This window comes from Sorex araneus, chromosome 4, assembly GCF_027595985.1.
Source record: "Sorex araneus isolate mSorAra2 chromosome 4, mSorAra2.pri, whole genome shotgun sequence".
Taxonomy (NCBI): domain Eukaryota; kingdom Metazoa; phylum Chordata; class Mammalia; order Eulipotyphla; family Soricidae; genus Sorex; species Sorex araneus.
This window is the reverse complement of record NC_073305.1, coordinates 200,649,987-200,666,990: the sequence shown is the minus strand read 5'-3', so window position 1 is coordinate 200,666,990 and position 17,004 is coordinate 200,649,987. Positions and strand designations below refer to the sequence as shown.

Genomic DNA, 17,004 nt, shown 5'->3' with positions numbered 1-17,004 from the left:
CTTATTTCTTGTGGTTCCTAGGCATATAAGACCTCCCACTGAGTCTTGCGCCTGTAAAAACATTACTGTTTCTAAGGGCACAAAGAAGAATCTCTTTGAGGCAGATAAATAAAATAAACATGAGCAACATGGCAGACACCTGGTGGCTTACTGACTCCACAACTTAGTATCTTTCAACATCTAAATGACCACTTGACTTAGTCTGCTTTAGGCTTATATTCTGAAAAACTGCATCTAAAGAAATAATGCTAGATAAGAACTGTCACAGGAATAAGCAGTTGGAAGAAACACTCCAGAGAAGTAAACTAGCTACAATCATGTAAGGCTAACTTTGCATGCACTGTAGCACTGTCGTCCCATTGTTCATCAATTTGCTCGAGTAGGCACCAGTAACATCTCTACTGTGAGACCTTATCGTTACTGTTTTTGGCATATAGAATATGCCACAAGTAGCTTGCCAGGCTCTGTCATGTGGGCGGGATACATTCGGTAGCTTGCCGGAGGAATCAAACCTGGGTCAGCCTCGTGCAAGGCAAACGCCCTATCTGCTGTGTTATCACTCCAGTCCAACTTTTGCATAAAAAAAAAATTCATAGTTGTTGGAAAGAGATGAAATACCTTTATAATTTTTATATATTATTTATTACTTATCAACAAATAAGTAATTAGAACCATTGTATATCTCTATCATAGAGTCGAGCAGTGCTGAAGTAAAGCAAGAGATTACCGATTAAATTGTAGTGACCCATTCCTAACAATGTAATCTAATCCTTAAAATAAAGACAATTTAATGTCTTCGCATGTCCATATGTTTTCTAATGATGCCATTGCTGTCAGTATGCTACAGGGGTACTTCTTAGAAGATAGTAATGACAAAGCACATCATTGGGAAGGCAATTATATGCAGTACTAACCATTTTACAATGGCCATATGGGCTGTATTTTAACAACGTAATTTCAAAATCAGCCTGAGCATATATATTTCTTTGTCCTAAATCCCAGGTACACCATTTAAAATGAAATAAGAGTACATATGAAATATGGGAAGCAGATGTAGAAATCTACAACAAGAATGCTAAAGCAATGTTCTTCAGTATACAATAGAAGATACCCACTGCATAAAGTGAGATTGACACCCATTTCTGCCATCCCATACTGACCTTTTATTACCTTAAGTAAAAACATCACAATAAATCAACAGAAGGGAAAGGAAAAACACACAGAAATGTCAACAAAATACTGGATGATGTCCTGCGATCTGCCTTGATGGGAAATGCCTGCCTTGTATGTGCTAGAACATGAGTTAAATCCCCAGTTCCGCAATGTTGAGTGTGATCACTGGTAATATCATTGTGATCCACATTTCCACAAGAAGTGCAATTTCTAGCACACTGCAATTAAGTATGCTGTGCAATCCCAGGAAATCAAAACAACAAAAAGGGAAGGGAAGTGGATTATTTTTTTAAAACACACATTTCCTACTTAATCATTCACAATACAACCTAAGACCAGCCCTAGAGGTATTCTATTTTTCACAGCTCATATTTTATATAAATACATAAAACTCGGGGTAAGAGAATGCCTTTTTAAAGTGTTACTTTAAAAGTCTAATACACCAGATTTTCATAGCTGTATTTAGAGCATAAAAGGAGATTATTTTGACTTGGGTCTCTGTAGGATCACAAATTCAGTTAAAAACAGAACTCTATTTCCATTTCAGATGTACAAAAGTGATAACTGAACTCAATGTAGTAGTCAAACAGGGGGTTAAGATTGCATGTCTCCCAGCAGGGTGATTTTAAGAAGTAAATATCACCCATCTTCAAAAACGAGAGAGACTTTTCACACGCTTTTAACGTTATTGATTTTTATATATATCCAGAAATCGTGAAATATCAAGTCCAATGAGAATTCATTTTTATTCCTTTCTTCCTCGCTTTCCCCACCAGCCTTCCTCTCCATGTCTAATGACGGTCATCAGACAGGTCTGAAAACTGAAGTCCTAAAGAATGAACTGTGGAGCTATCTGGGTCCAAGAATAGAAGAAAGTCTCAGAGCTTACACACTAATTTCAGGTTGGGATTTCCACTAGAAATGAATTGGTTACATTCATTCTTGTGGCTTAAATAAACCTCGAAAGAGTGAAACTGAGGAAATGGAGAGAATCAAAAGAAACAATGAAACTGAAAATAATGGACTATTTGAGTCACTGCTATCTTCAAGATGTGTGTGTAAAGAAAACTAAAGAACTGTTTAGTATATTGCTTCACCAGTAAGTCTGAAGTTAAAAAATAAATAAATAAAAACCTGGCAATAAGTCTGACTTACAATCAAATTAACTGCCAACAGAATCTGAAATAGGTTAAAGACAGACAAAACAAAATACTTGGAAATCTATAGCAGAAAATAAAGTTATACCCACATTAACCAAGAAAGAACATGCCAGTTCCTTCTCCAATTTTATAATCCTCTTCCAGATTTTGTGAGAAATCAGCAAGCTAAGTATAAGGTTTAGTAACTGACACAGTAACCCTCAATATTCTGAGCCTGATAAACACTGCCTTTTGAAAAGGCTAGAAATTTATCTTATCTCTGAGATCTAATTGGAAGGTGGGGATAAAATTTTAATGCAGAAGGGAACAATGAAAAAACAGAAATGTCAAGAAAAAATACGCTACACATGGTATTTGTACGAGTGGCAGACACATCTTTTGAGTTGCAAACACCTGTAAAATTCCAGACTCTTACATGAAAATTTTTTGTTGTTTTTTTTGTTGTTGTTGTTGTTTTGGGTTTTGTGTGTGTGTGTGTGTGTGTTTTGTTTTTTGGTGGGTTTTGGTTTTTTTTTTTTTTTTTTTTTTTTTTTTGCTTTTTGGGTCACACCTGGCGATGCACAGGGGTTAGTCCTGGCTCTGCACTCAGGAATTACTCCTGGCGGTGCTCAGGGGACCGTATGCTGGGATTCGAACCCGGGTTGGCTTTGTGCAAAGCAAATGCCCTACCCGCTGTGCTATAGTTCTAGCCCCCTTATATGAAAATTTTAAAACTTCCTCACAGACAAGGCACTTTCCCTTCCTCACTAATCCTATTGCTACACCTAGAAAAATCAGGACAATTTTCAGCCAAAACTGAGAACAAAATGTCATCTATTAGAAAACAGTTTGCTACTTCTCACTAAACATATCCACATTAAAAAGAGTGAGTAAGGGTGACAAACACAAGCTTTCAGGTCAGGCAGAAAATGCCACATTCCTGCCTCTCTTGCCCTCATACTAAGCTTGGACAAATTTACTTAACCTCTGGGCTTAAGTTTTTCACCTGTAAAACCGGGATGATTCATGTTTTTATAGTGATGCTATAATGAGAAAATTAATGCAAAACGTGAGTACAATGTGTGGTACAGACTGACCAATAAACAGCAGCTCTCTTCTCAAAAATTTATTTTCATGGAATCTTTGGGGAAACTTACAAGACTGACTGAGTACCCACTATGCATTGCTTATTGAAAAAAATAATTCTGAGAGCCTCGAATATTACAAGATATATGCAGACCAAGAACAGAACGTATAAAACAATCAAGAACCACCCCATCCCAAAAGAAGACACAGGGTAAACTGAATCATGGTCAATGCTTAAAAAATTCCTGTAGGTAGACTCCAAGGTCTCAAATCACAAAAACATCATTGCTGAAAGATAAAGCACTGTCAAAGCTTAAAAGTAAAGCATATCTTTGAACAAATTATCATTATTATCAGCTATAGGTATAGATAAATAACTGAGATAAATACTAGAATGTCTTACTGGGTAGGTTTTGAATCTGAATGAATCAAAATGAAATACCAGAGTGCTGAGCTGAAATATTTAATGATTTTTAAAAAGTGATCAAGGAAGCTATGAGATTTAAAAACAATTATGTTCCCTCAACTGAAGGTGACCCGAAACGATCTGGTCCATTTCTATACTAGACTAAGAAAACTAATTTTAAAACAACGCAACTGTCTAACACAGCAGGTTTCAACATTCAGGTGTGAAATCGCACTTTCCAGCACGGGGCTGAATTATCCCCCTGTTTCTCACCTGTAATTATCATTTGCTCCCTCCCCAGGTGGCTCTCTGCCATCACATATCCTCCTGGCTCACATCTGGAAGTACAGACTCCTCTGGGGCCTCATATGCAATGAGGGTGAGAGGGAGGACAAAAACAAAAACTCATACTGGCTTAGACAACTTCTGAGACAGCTATTTTCAACACAGTAAAGAGCAATTTGGTAAAACTAAAACACCCTTTGTCTCTACGGTTAAGTATTTTTCAAAATAAAAAGAATACATTTATTTCACAGTTCCTGTGGAGGCTAGCCTCTTCCATTAAAGCCTATTCCAAAAATTTACCAAAGAATCTTTCATCAGTTAAGAGGGCATAATTAGATGTTTTGATTAAAGCATTTTCCTCCCCTGGTTAACAAGATATAACAGATGTCACCGACTTCCCTAATAACAATACAGCCCTGTATTTGGCATCTTAACAATTTTAAAACCGAACTGTCATAGAGAAAAATAACAGCAAGGGTGTCGCTTGTACAATCAAGACTCTGAAGTGGTTATGACATGCCAGGACTCCTCAATGGAACAGATATGGAAATCATATTCTGTATTCATAGCCACAACCCCTCCTTAGAAAGCATATGAAAACTAACCTCTGAAATCTGAATGATGCAGGCTTATTCAAATCACCACCAATTATTCCTGGAAGCACTGACCAAGTGAAGTATGAAGCATGAAGAGAAAATGCAAACCTCACATTCTCTTTCCAGAGCTTAGGGAACAACACATAAAGAAAAGTGCATGCAATGTCCATCTAAGGAGAGACGCACACTACCGAACTCCCAGATTGCTGCAGAGAGGAGTAGTGTATTTGATTTTTTAAATGAGTGAAAGAACTTGTATTTTTCACACAGATTCCCCCTGGTGCATTTAATTCAATTTACCAAAAATTCGATTTACACCAATTTTGTCAACATTTCAGTACAGAGTGTAACCAGAGATAGGCCTGCATTTTAAGTGGGAAGCAGTCTTTCTGATTTAAGTTCAACTCAAATATCCTGGCTAAACAACTCTATTAATGACATGAAGCCCCATTTCTAAAGACTACTCAGCTCCTTTGTCAGTTGCATGTGTTATTTATAAGACAGTATATCAATCATACCTACCCCTTATTACTTCCTACCTAAGTTATTTGGTCTGCAAAAGTAATGCATTTCATTGCTACTGCATATCTAAACAATACTTGATAAAAGATTAATAAAATAGGTTCTCTGCAACCACATACACACCCAGAGAAATTTATCAATGTCTTTTTATTTGCATATTTGGCTGACTGCCCCGTGCAGCAAACATGTAAGGCACAATGTTCAGGTATTCCGGTTTATGGTTTGCATTTAATTCAGGGTGTCAATCTGCTTCTGTTTTAATTACATTCATCTTGATATGTTATTACGATCTTATGAAAACTTCTTTTCATTGCATGAATGGTTATAAATATACACACACGACAGTTGTTATAAATTTTCTGGTTCAGCAATAAACATGCAAGATGCCTCAGACAACATGTCATGTGAACTTAATATTTTGAGTCTTTCTTTTTCAACCATGCACCGAAGTTCATTTGTTTCAAATATTCTATCAGTATTATCAAAGTTCTCTGAGTTTCTCTAGATTTCCAGGCAGGCAGAAGAAATAATTTATCAATATTTACATTAAAAGCTTAAGTGAGCCACATTAAAGTCACCTATATCTTAAAATAATCATTTATATTTCTATGAGACATGCAATTGTGAGAAATTTTCCTACCATCATCCTAGTATTTACTTTTTATTTTACATCCTCATCACCAAGATGAAAAGAGAATTTCAAAAGACTAATGTACAGAGAAAGGCCAACAAGAGAGAAGCAGAATGTTTTTCAAGTATCTTAATACTGAGTAACAATTTAAAAAATCACTTGAGTGACACATACAGTGTTTTATAATCAAAGTTCATCCTCACTTTTTAAAACCTCCTTCCACTCAATTCTAGGAAATCAAAGAACTGAGATTAAGGCAGTCTCCTAGTTTCATAGGATAACACTGAGAGTCTCTAACTTTCAGTGAAATCTTGAGCAGGTCAATCAACCCCTGTGGGTTGTTTTCATTTGCAAAATGAGAGGTAGGACTACATCTCTAAAGACAACTTCCGGTGTCTCTAATGTCACTCAAGGCTTATAAAGCACTTCAGCTTACAATGGATAGAGTGAAAAGGATCAAAAGACTGCTCTAGAAAAATGAGGTCCTAACTCTACCTCAGCTGGCTTCTAACTCCACCACTAGCCAATTCATGCTGGGGATCACACCCATGACCTCTAGGAAATGTTCTATGGACTTACTACATCCCTGGCCCCTGAGGCTCTACCTCAAGGATAACACCTTCTGAAGACATTGTTCACATATTAGTCTCAAACCTGTAATTTTCACAAAAAAATCAAACTGATCACCATAAGGAGGAAGGAGCAAAACCACAATATGCAGCAATGCACACCATCAAATGCTTATTTCCTCTTTTGTCCCAGTGAAAGTATTTGGCTTAACTATATGTAAAATCATTTCTTAGAACAAGGACCTTCATTATATTTGCCAACTGAACATATATAGAGAAAATGGGTTCAATAGTAAAATTTCTAGCATATTGTTGAAAACAAATGATAATCTAAAGTTCAGCTACTCTTTCATCTATACTTTACTCTCAGGAATTTGTTTTTTCACTAAGTCCACCAAGCATAATTGAATAGAGATCCTAGGAAGCAAGCAAATGACTACAGCAAACATTAACAGAAAAACTGAATCCTCTTCATTCCTCTTTTCAAAAGGCTAAAATATCATTGGCATGTTCCCAAAAGTTGCAACACTTTTTAACGCTTTGTTGAAGCTGTGCATATTGGAGGGAAGACATGGGGACAACAAAGAAAATGACATCTTTCTGGTATTTTTACAACTTGACTTAAACTCTCTCCCAGATTCAGAATTTCACTTACTGTCTGAAAGAATCAGATTTCTATCTGTATAACCCAGAATAACTAGTTGCCTTCAAAGACTGAGCTTCTGTATCCAACTCAGGTCATTTCATAATACTTCAGTTAATAGCAATCTCACTGTAGCTGCAATCTGAAGTCTTTCTGCCAAGAATGAATCCCAACCTTTACTAGCTATACTCTATTACCTACAAACTATGAGGGTTTTTTTTCTCTTCTCCTCTGAGACTTGGAATTTATGGAACTTAGACTTTTGAAGAATTTGAAGCTACCAAGGAGGTATAGTACTATGAGTTACAGTGAGAGGCTAAAATAATGTAAGTCTTTTTAAACTATATCTGTATATAGTTTGTAAGTTGTGCTATTCGCTCAAACTCTAGTCTTCAGATATGAATGAGAAATCAGATGAGCTATTCTAACAATTCTCAAGAAAACTGTGGCAAATAAATTTTCCTCACAATACCAACATCAGAATATCTCAAATAGACTCATTTAAGTTCAAATTCACATTTTATCCACAACTTCTTAAATTACCCTTTATTAACCTTAACTTTAATACTATTTTGATAGCTCTATCTCAGAAAGGGGAGGGAAGTTAGAATGGAAGGAAGGAAAACTAAAGGAAAAGTGTAGTAAGGAAGGAGTAGGCAGGAGGAGAATCAAATTGGATCCCTAAAGATCAGAGTGTCATATATATGAATATGTCAAATAAATACTTTCAAAGTAGGCAGCAATATCCATGATTTCAGGTTTCAGATCCCGTTGTAAAGGATGGCATCAGAAATCTGAGGATGACTGAGACAGAAGCCTGAAATTGCCTAGTGTTGTCCTAAGCAAGCAAAGAAAGCCAGACACTAGAATCCACTCCTTTGTCTCAGCTACTAACAGCATAAAAAGTTATCTTTTCAGTGGTGTGTGTCTCACCAGTCTTAAATTCTATGATTCCCCTTCTAGAGGTTAAGTATCAACATTCACCTGTTCATGAAACAGGTACATATTATATAAAGAAAACAGTCTGACCGAGCTACCAATCCCCCTAAATTATTTGTGTTCCTCTACAGTCTTGGGTTTCACCAAACTACCATATTATCCTCCCAATCTTCAATTATCTGAGTTTTCAAATCTACCTGATTTCCCTCCTGAACTTACTCATATAAATAGCTGCTATCCTATTACCAAGTTTTATTCCCTGTATCTACAGATTATTTGGTTTAACCCAAACCCTGAGAAAAATGTGTTTTCCTAAAGAGAAAAAAAAAAAAACATGAAACACTTTTACAATGTTAGGCTGTATTTAGTACACTGAGCACCATTAAAGCAGAGTAATATATAATAAAACATAATGACACTAACCCACCATTCTTCACCCTCTGAAAGTAGGAAATGTGTGCACACGTGCATGCACATACTCCATTAAAAAGTACTGTAGCAGGCTGGAAAAATAGTACTGAAGGTAAAGCACTTGCAGTATATGTATATGTATATGCTACAACCCTATTTGATTCCCAGGACTGCATATGATCATCCAGGCACTTCCAGGAGTGATCCTTGAGCAGAGCCAAAAGTAGGCCCACTTCATTACCGGTATGCACCCCTCATTTCAAGGTGAGACCTGGAGGTCTCTTGAGCACTGAAAAAACCAGCTGGACTGGCCAAGTCATAGGGAATGAACTTCCAGCCCTTTGGGCAATGCTTCACAGCTCCCATCTCTGGAAAAAAAAAGGGGGGGGGGGGTGCTAGAGATATTTTATCCAAATCATATACATAGCAAATGTGACCTTTTTTCTAACAGCAGTCATCAATATTATTGTCCCTATCAGGAGACTATTTCTAATCTAACATGCTTTCAAGCTAAATAATCACCACTTCTGACAGTATACAGAACTGTATAGAAGAGTATCAGATTTTATCATATGACAACCCTCTTTGAATTGTGTTGAATACATCTTTACCCCTTTTTATTGGTGATGATGTGTTGTTGTGGAGACCATAACCAATAGTCCTGGAAGTCAAAGAATGTGATGCTAAGGGTCAAATCCAAAGTCTCTGAGGCACTACCACTTGAGCCATATCCCCATCCCTAGTACCTTCATCTTTTTTTATTTTTTTGAGCATGAAAGCTAGAAATCAAGACTCTCAAAAAAAAAAAAAATCAAAGCCTAATCACTAACTTAGGGATTCAGTTTTTAAACTTGCAGACTCATTTATATCCTGTCTACTTTCAAAAGAAATGAAGTGGTTCAGCTCAGCTTATACAAGTCACATGTAATCATCTTATCACAAGCTTCAGCCTTTCACATAAATACTCCTTTACAGTAAAATATCAAAATTCATAAAGTATAATAAAAATACTCTAATTTATAACCAAGTATCTTGTTCACACTTCTGCAAACTTCTCATCACTTAGAAACACCTCAGATCTCAAGCTATGCACACTTTCAGAAGTGAAAAGCAACAACTCTGCAAATCCCATTCCAAATTTTCCAAGATACAATGTGAGAAATGCAATGAAAACAGTTCTCTGGTGGGAGAAGGGCTCTGACCCTTCTTGACTTACCTATTCATAAATAAGGGAGAGGGGAAAAAAACAGATAATTTGAAACAATTATTTTAGCATCAATGTCAACCTTCTTTCTCATCTACGTTCTGTCCAAGCTTGTTAAACGGCAGCAATAGGAAAACCAGAAGGGACCAGAGAGGATAAAACATTAGCTGGACGGAAGCTTGGTGACATCAGGATTGACTAATACCACACTCAAAGAACTATTAATAGGGGAAACTCACCAATACTCACCTCAGGGTAAGGTTATTAACAATCAGTGAAAAAGCTGACCCCAGGCAGGAAAAGGGAGCTGACACTAATCACCATTATTTACAACTCACACTCCCCTCCCTAGCAACTCTGCTGTGAGCAGCAGCCTCTACTCTAACTTCAAACTTCTGTGCCAGTTTCTCTGGTTCCTTTTCATTCAACCCACATATTCTACACTCAGACCAAGTTCTTAGACCTGAAAGGAACCTTCGCAGCATCTTCCACAATGAATTATGTATTAAAAGTACCCTGTGGTGAATTAAGTTTTGGAAATTAAGCACATCACCTCACCTATTTTGTCTTTAATAATTCAAAATCATGTAATAAAAACCAACTTTTGGCAGGACAAGTAATAAAAACCTACTTTTGGCAGGACAAGGCAACCACTTATTCTTATTTTACCAATTAAATGCCTAAATTATTTGAGGAATGATAACTTTTTTCTTTTTTTTTCTTTTCTGGCAGTAGAGGAAGTACAACCTATGGGCATTCAGCAGAACTATGTTTCTTTCCAGCTTGGTACCTTTGCTAGGAAATACTGTAAACTCCTCCTTTCCTGGATAGAGGAAGTCATTCTTTCAGAGAGTAACTTCCCATGTTACTCAACATAGCTAGGCAGTCAAACCTAGCTGGACCATGAGTCTTCACAAGTCTAATAATGCCCTGCACACTGTACTTCCACAACTTTGTATAATTTCCTTGCCTGCTCCCCCAAGTCCTCATCAAACATCCCACTTGTCTATTTCAGTGCCTCCTTCACTATTCTCTCTAAGAGTAATTTCCTCATCACCTACTCTTCCCCTTTCTGTCCACACACACCCTTCAACCTTCCAGGCTCCATCTTCCCCATAGTCTTCTCATACGCTTCAGCTTATTCTACTACCCCTTTTCCAAAAGCCTGTTGCACTTTCTTAGCATTAAGCACTCAAGCACCTATTTCAAAACAGCAAGGTGCTGTACATACTGTAGGTTTCTTTCAATTCTTCCAGTAGTACACACTGCCCGCACATATCAAGCTCTCCATAAAATTGCTGACTGATAAAACAAATATAATTAATGGTGCATTTTAAACAACTGAATAAGTGAGATCTGACCACATTAAATTATGTAAGTCTATTAACACTGAATGTAATAAGTAAAACAAATTCTAAACAATCTATCTAGCCTACTAACATGTGAGCAAGCCCAAGAAATGAAGACCACATGAAAGTGTTGTGTGATCCTCTAATCACCAGAAATGGGTCTTCCTTCTTTTCCCACAAGCCTACAAAGTTCCAGCTGACTTTCCATCTGTTAATGCCACCAGTTTTTCACCTTTACTTTCTTGAGCAGCTGTATGGTCACCCCCAGGATCCAGAGGACAACAGAGGAGTAAGAGGAGAATAATAGACAGTAAAGTCAAATTTCCAGCAATGGTCCTCAAAGAACTTCCTAAGTAAGGCTGCACAGAAATCCAAATATAAGCACAAAAGTTATATTATGAGCACATCAAAGTCATGCCCAGTAAGATGACCCTAATCTTTCCATTTATACTTTGTTAGCTGGAAGCTATGTTGTTCTGTTTTGTTTTTATAAGTGAGGCATGATATCTGGGGGACAATTACTCTCAGCCTATCATTCAAAGAACATCCAAATAAACAATTCAACATGCAAATAGTGACTCTACTCCTCAAATGCTATTGAAAAGAGCACCATGTTCAACCTTCGCCTCCTCACCTACCCTCTCATCTATCAGGAGACTCTTCACAAGCACGTACTTGAACTTCAGGGCACAATTACTCACGACAAGTGTCCCTGTAGAATATTAAATTCCCCCAGTCAGTGTCTTCATTGCCTATAAACTACCCCCAAAGCTTTCATAATCTTCAATAAGAATTCAACAACAAAAAAATTGATCATTAAGCAAATTTCACTCCAGTATTAGTAAAACCACAGTTGGACTGGAAAAATCTGTTTCCACATAGCGGTATGAATTTAGAGCCTCTGCTTTAAAAGGGAAACTGAAATCAGCTATTCAGGATAAAAATCATGGATAATGCTTCCATTACCACCCAAAGTATGCTTACTCCACAGTTACCCAGAACTCTGCTGCTCTGAACTGGCATAAGTTACCTGCCTAGCTTTGAAAGTCAACATTTCTGATTTCTTACCACAACTGAGAACAGCCTTAATACCTGGTGACAACTGTTTTAATTTCTAAACAGAAGGCACACAAACAGTTTATACTTAGGGTTACTTTAAGCAACTATAATAATCCTTACCATTTACAAGCACATAACATACACTTTTGTCTAAGTTGCCTGTATCCTAATAAGCTTTCATATTCTTGATTAGTTCAATAAATCTTCCAGACAGAGTGCAGTAATATACCAGAAGAGTTTTATTTTCACCATCTCTAAACACATATATTTAACCACACAGGACGGTCACTAAAGTGAGAGCAATAAACAGATCTTTCATTTCCCAAAGGGAATCTATATGAAGATTTTTGTTCCCACAATTTTCTATCTTTTCTGTTTATTTAAATGGTCTTCATACAAGGTTGAGCCTCTTAAATGGAAACAAAATATTTGATATTAGGAAACTGTTATTCATTTATCTAGATGAGATACTAGTGTTTGAGGGTTTGGATTTCTTTTTGTTATTGTTTCTTCCTTAGTGTCTTTACCATTCAGAGATATAGAAACATTTTAAATTCTCTTAGATCACATCTGCAAAAGAAGGAGTAAATGGGATTCAGAGAAGATGAAATGAGACATGTAGTCTTTGAAATTTGGGTATATTTTTCTACTTTTATATATCAAGTTTTAAGGTAACTTTTAAAAATCAGGACCTATTAGACTCACACAGACATACACACATGATACTTAGTATGAAGGCAGCAATCAGCTAACCTAATTAGCCTGGGTGGTAAATCCAGAAAAGTTCCAGAAAAAATAAAGAAATGGCATTAATGTATTATTTTTAGTCTGCCCCTCCTTAACATATCCATTTATTAAAAAATGAAAACATCAGAACAGCTGCCTAAGTTATAGCTTTACTTGGTCTTCAAAAATGCTCATGGAAATCAGTAGGTCTTTTTTGCTCACAGATAAGGACCAGCCACACAGTAGCCACTGAATACCAAGCACAAACCAGAACCACTTGTAACCAGCTGTTCCAAATACTGTTCCAAACCAAGCCCAGATAGCAATGATGAATCAAAATCTAGGCAGTATTTTCATTCTGCCATTTCAATTCCTATTTTAAAGCTAGAGAGATACATAGAGAATGAGACAGAAAGAGGTCACACTGTACCTCCCACCTTGGCAAAGTTAAAGTCACAGTTAGAATTACCCTAATAAGTGGTGAACCTCAATGCTCAAAACAACTGCATAAGACCCATTTTAGCCAGTAAAGCACCAAGTTCAAGAGCCAAAGAGGAACTGATTCAATCACTCATATCCAAATCCATGGCTACCAATACCACCAGCACCCCTCCTTCCTTCCCCAACCACTGGACACCTCCCACCATCAGCATCTTCAAGACAGTTCAAACTGCAAAGAACACCACTGCAGGAAGGCTTTTTAAATATTTTAAATCTGACACGTAAATACACAGAACCAGAGATCTAAACCTTTACAGTTACTGGATGTGAGATTTAATCTGTCATTAACAAAGCTTGCATCTGAGTATCTCAAACAATACCAGGATAAGAGCAAAAAACCAAAGGCAAAGGAGAAAGTTTCCTTCAGGAACCTCAAACCACCACATCAGAAACCAACTGCTATCTTGGTTTTGTATTTAAGCAAGCCAGACCAACTCTGCAGAATCTCAAAGCCTTTGGTATGGTGTGCTGGGGATGGGGACAGGGAAACAGGGGGGTAGGAGGGGGAGGGGGGAAGCAGGTTGTATTTATAGAGGCCAATGACCAATGCCAGCACCAAATCAGATCTGTCCAGGAAAAGAGTTTCCCCCTGACCTCTGGACAGTCTCTCTCTAGCCACCCTTCCTCCACCTCCAACCCCCCTGCACACATACAAGCTGGTTAGCTGGCAGGAAAATGTGCATTTGGAAATCAACACTGCAGGTGCCCAAAGCATAAAGAAACACACACACACACACACACACAGATATACTTATATACATGCACAAAGCCAATCAGGAAAACAAAATAAAGAAGAAGAAAAAAAGAACGAAAAACACGCAAAATAAGGAAAGGGAGAGGGACAATTGGGTGACAAGTCCTTCAGACACTAGGATTTAATTCCTTCCTACCACCAGTCCTCCCTGGTGTACCTTTCTCTGTCTTTTCACCAAATTGCTTATGTACAAACACACACATACACACACACACACTCATACACACACGTGTGTGTATGTGTATAGGGGTAGGTATAATTAACCCCTTCTGAAACAGAGCTCCATACAGAATGTAGCTATTTCATCCTTTCCTCTTCTTTCCCCTCCCTCTATTCTCCCGACCAGGAGAAAACGCCCCCTTCCCCAATCTCAAAAATAAAATAAAATCAAAGATAGGGGAAGGGAGTGCCACAAAATAAATAAATAAATAAATAGAAACCAAAACCAACAACCACCAACCCCATCCGTCTCCGGACTCGGGGACACCCAGGAAAGGTACATCCTATATCGACACACACACGGACATATGGCTCTGTCGAAAGCACACAGAACCGTCCACAGGCGCCCCAAACCCAGCAAAGCGACTTCCACCAGCCAAGGAGCCATGATTGGGGAGGGAGAGAAGGATGGGGTGGGGGCAGAGCTTTCCGGGGAGGGGGCGCATTGTTGTGATGCCTGAACCCCTTTCTCTCTGCCCATCTGCTGCGGAGGGGGTGCAGGGAGGGGGCGCAGAGGAAAGGCGAACGAGTGCCACAAATCCAGGAGAGCAGCAAACGGCTCGGGCGATCCCCTCGCCCGCGGCTCTGCCGGCGCCCCTGGCTCCCCTCCACTCCCCCCTACACACCCCCCAACAATAAGATCTCCGCCTCGACAGACCGACAGACCGACAGACCCACTAGACAGACCGGAGAGCGGCGCGGGAGGCGGCAGAGCCGGGCGCCGCCGAGTGGGGTCGCGCATAAAGGGATATCGGGGGGGGGGGGAGGGGGGTCCCCCTTACCTCCAGCGCTTCAAAAGTGACAAAGCTGGTCATGGCAAATCCATCAATGATGTCCTCTTCGGCCGACGTGGACTCCCGCCGCTTCCTCCGCGGGGGTCTGGGCCGGGACGGGGCGGAGGACGGGGGCTTCCCATTGTCTTCCTTGTCGGAGCCCGACGACGAGGCGAGCGAGGGCGCCCGGGTCCGGCCGGCCCCGCCGCCGCCGGCCGCGCCGGCCCCCAGCCCGCCCCGGGAGCGCCTCTCCCGGTCTCGCTGCGACCGCGACCGCCGCTTCTTGCGGAGTCCATGGCCCCGCGTCGGGCCGTCCATGGCTCTGCCGCGCCGCCGGGGTCTCCCCGCCCGCCGCCCGCCCGCCACCCGCTCCGGCCGCACAAAAAAAAAAAAAAAAAAAGAAAAGAAAATTGACACGAGCCCTGCCCTCCCCGGGGCTCGGCTTCCCTCGGCCCCGAGCCGGGCGCGAGGGGAGACGGCGGCCGAAAGAAGGGAGCGGGGAAGAAAGAGCGGAGAAAGGGAAGGGGGGAAGGGGCGGAGAGAGGGAGGGGGCCGGCCGCGAGGGCGACAGGCGAGGCGCCCAAGTGCGGGGCTCCCCGCCGCACCGAGGGTCGGAGCTGCCGGGCGCCGCGCCGAGCAAAGTAATGGCTGAAGGCACCGGTCTCCCTGCCAGGGGGGCGCGGGGGGGGAATAATAACTCGCCCAGCAGGCAATAAATCAGAATAGCGGAATGCTTTGATCAAGAGACGGGGAGGCTCCGGGGAGCCCTCCCCGCGGCCATGCGCCGCGCCCCCGCCCCGTCCACGCCGGCCTGCCCCCCGCGGGAGAAGCGGGTCCGGAGAGGGCCGCGGGAAAGTGGGGGGCAATGAACTTCACCCGCCCCTCGGGCCGGAACACCCCCCGCCGCCGCCGCCGCCGCCGCTCGCACACGCCTCCGAGGAAACTCACTCGCAGGCTCCCAAATTGTTCGGCGAGGCGCCGAGGGCGGCTGGCGAGCGACCCGACCGGCACGAGACCCCCCAGCGAGGGCGGCGGGGCCGGGCGACCATTCGGAGGGGAGAGGGCGACACCGGCCGGGCCGGAGGAGGCGGGCGCTGGAGGAAGGGAAGGAGGAGGATGCGGGAGCAGTTGAGGGGGGTTTGCTTCTCGGTCCCGGAGGGGGAGGAGAAGCCGACCCTGACGCGGCCACCCACACCCCCTCGCCTCCAAAAAAATGTTGATGTTTTTGGTTGCTTTTTTTTCCCTCCCCTCCCAGTCCCGGAGAAGAGGTCACCCTTCCTCCAGAAGGGGAGGGGGCGAGTCCGTCGACGAGCAAAAGCAGAGGGAGAGCTCCGAGGCGAGAGACACCGGAGTGCCTGTGTCGCCGCCGCCGCCGCCGCCGCCGCCGCCGCCTCTTCTCTTCAGCCGGAGGGAGAAGCGCCGCCAGGAAGCGCCGGGAACGCCGGTCTCGCCGCCGCCGCTAACGCTGCCGCCGCCGCCGCCGCGAGAGCCCCGAGCCGGAGGGTGCACGGCGTGTCCCCGGGCGGCTGCAGCGGGAGCCCGGGCACGGCCCCATCCTCCGCCCGCCCGGCTCGCTCAGCTCCCGCTCCTCCCCCGCCGCGGCCGGCCCACCGCCGCCGCCGCCGCCGCCGCCGCCGCCCGCCTCAGCCCCGTCGCGCGCGCGCGCGCGCGCCCGCGTCCCCGCCCGGCCCGCGCACCGCGCGCTCCCGGCCCCGCGGCCTCGGCCGGCTGGATCACGTGGCCCGCCGGGCTCCCTCCTCCCCCGCCCCCTCCCCAGTTGTAGAGTGTGTAGACAGCAAAAGGCTGGGGGCTGGCCGCGCTCGCGAGCCCAGGGCATGCGCGCTGGGGCGACCGGGCCTGCGCACTGGGGGCGGAGGGGGGAGCCGGGAGGGGGCGGGGGGCGCGTGAGGGGGCCGACCCGCCCGCGTGGGGTCGGCGGCGAGCGACCCCCGCGGAGTTGGCGCGCCGGGGCTCGGCCAGACGGGCGGCGGGGGACGCGTGCGGGCCGCTGTCTCGGGC

At 42.6% G+C, this 17,004-nt stretch overlaps 1 protein-coding gene across 5 annotated transcripts in view; it reads right to left on the bottom strand.

The window, feature by feature from the left end:
• AUTS2 (activator of transcription and developmental regulator AUTS2) overlaps window positions 1-15,437 on the bottom strand; it is a 1,220,972-nt gene extending 1,205,535 nt beyond the window's left edge. For all 5 annotated transcript variants that reach the window (XM_055134753.1, XM_055134755.1, XM_055134754.1 and 2 more), the window contains exon 1: window positions 14,995-15,437. In XM_055134753.1, the coding sequence (XP_054990728.1) occupies window positions 14,995-15,303 (309 nt within the window). In that variant the 5' untranslated portion in view covers window positions 15,304-15,437. The remainder of the gene's footprint in view (window positions 1-14,994) is intronic.
• Between the last annotated feature and the right edge of the window lie 1,567 nt (window positions 15,438-17,004).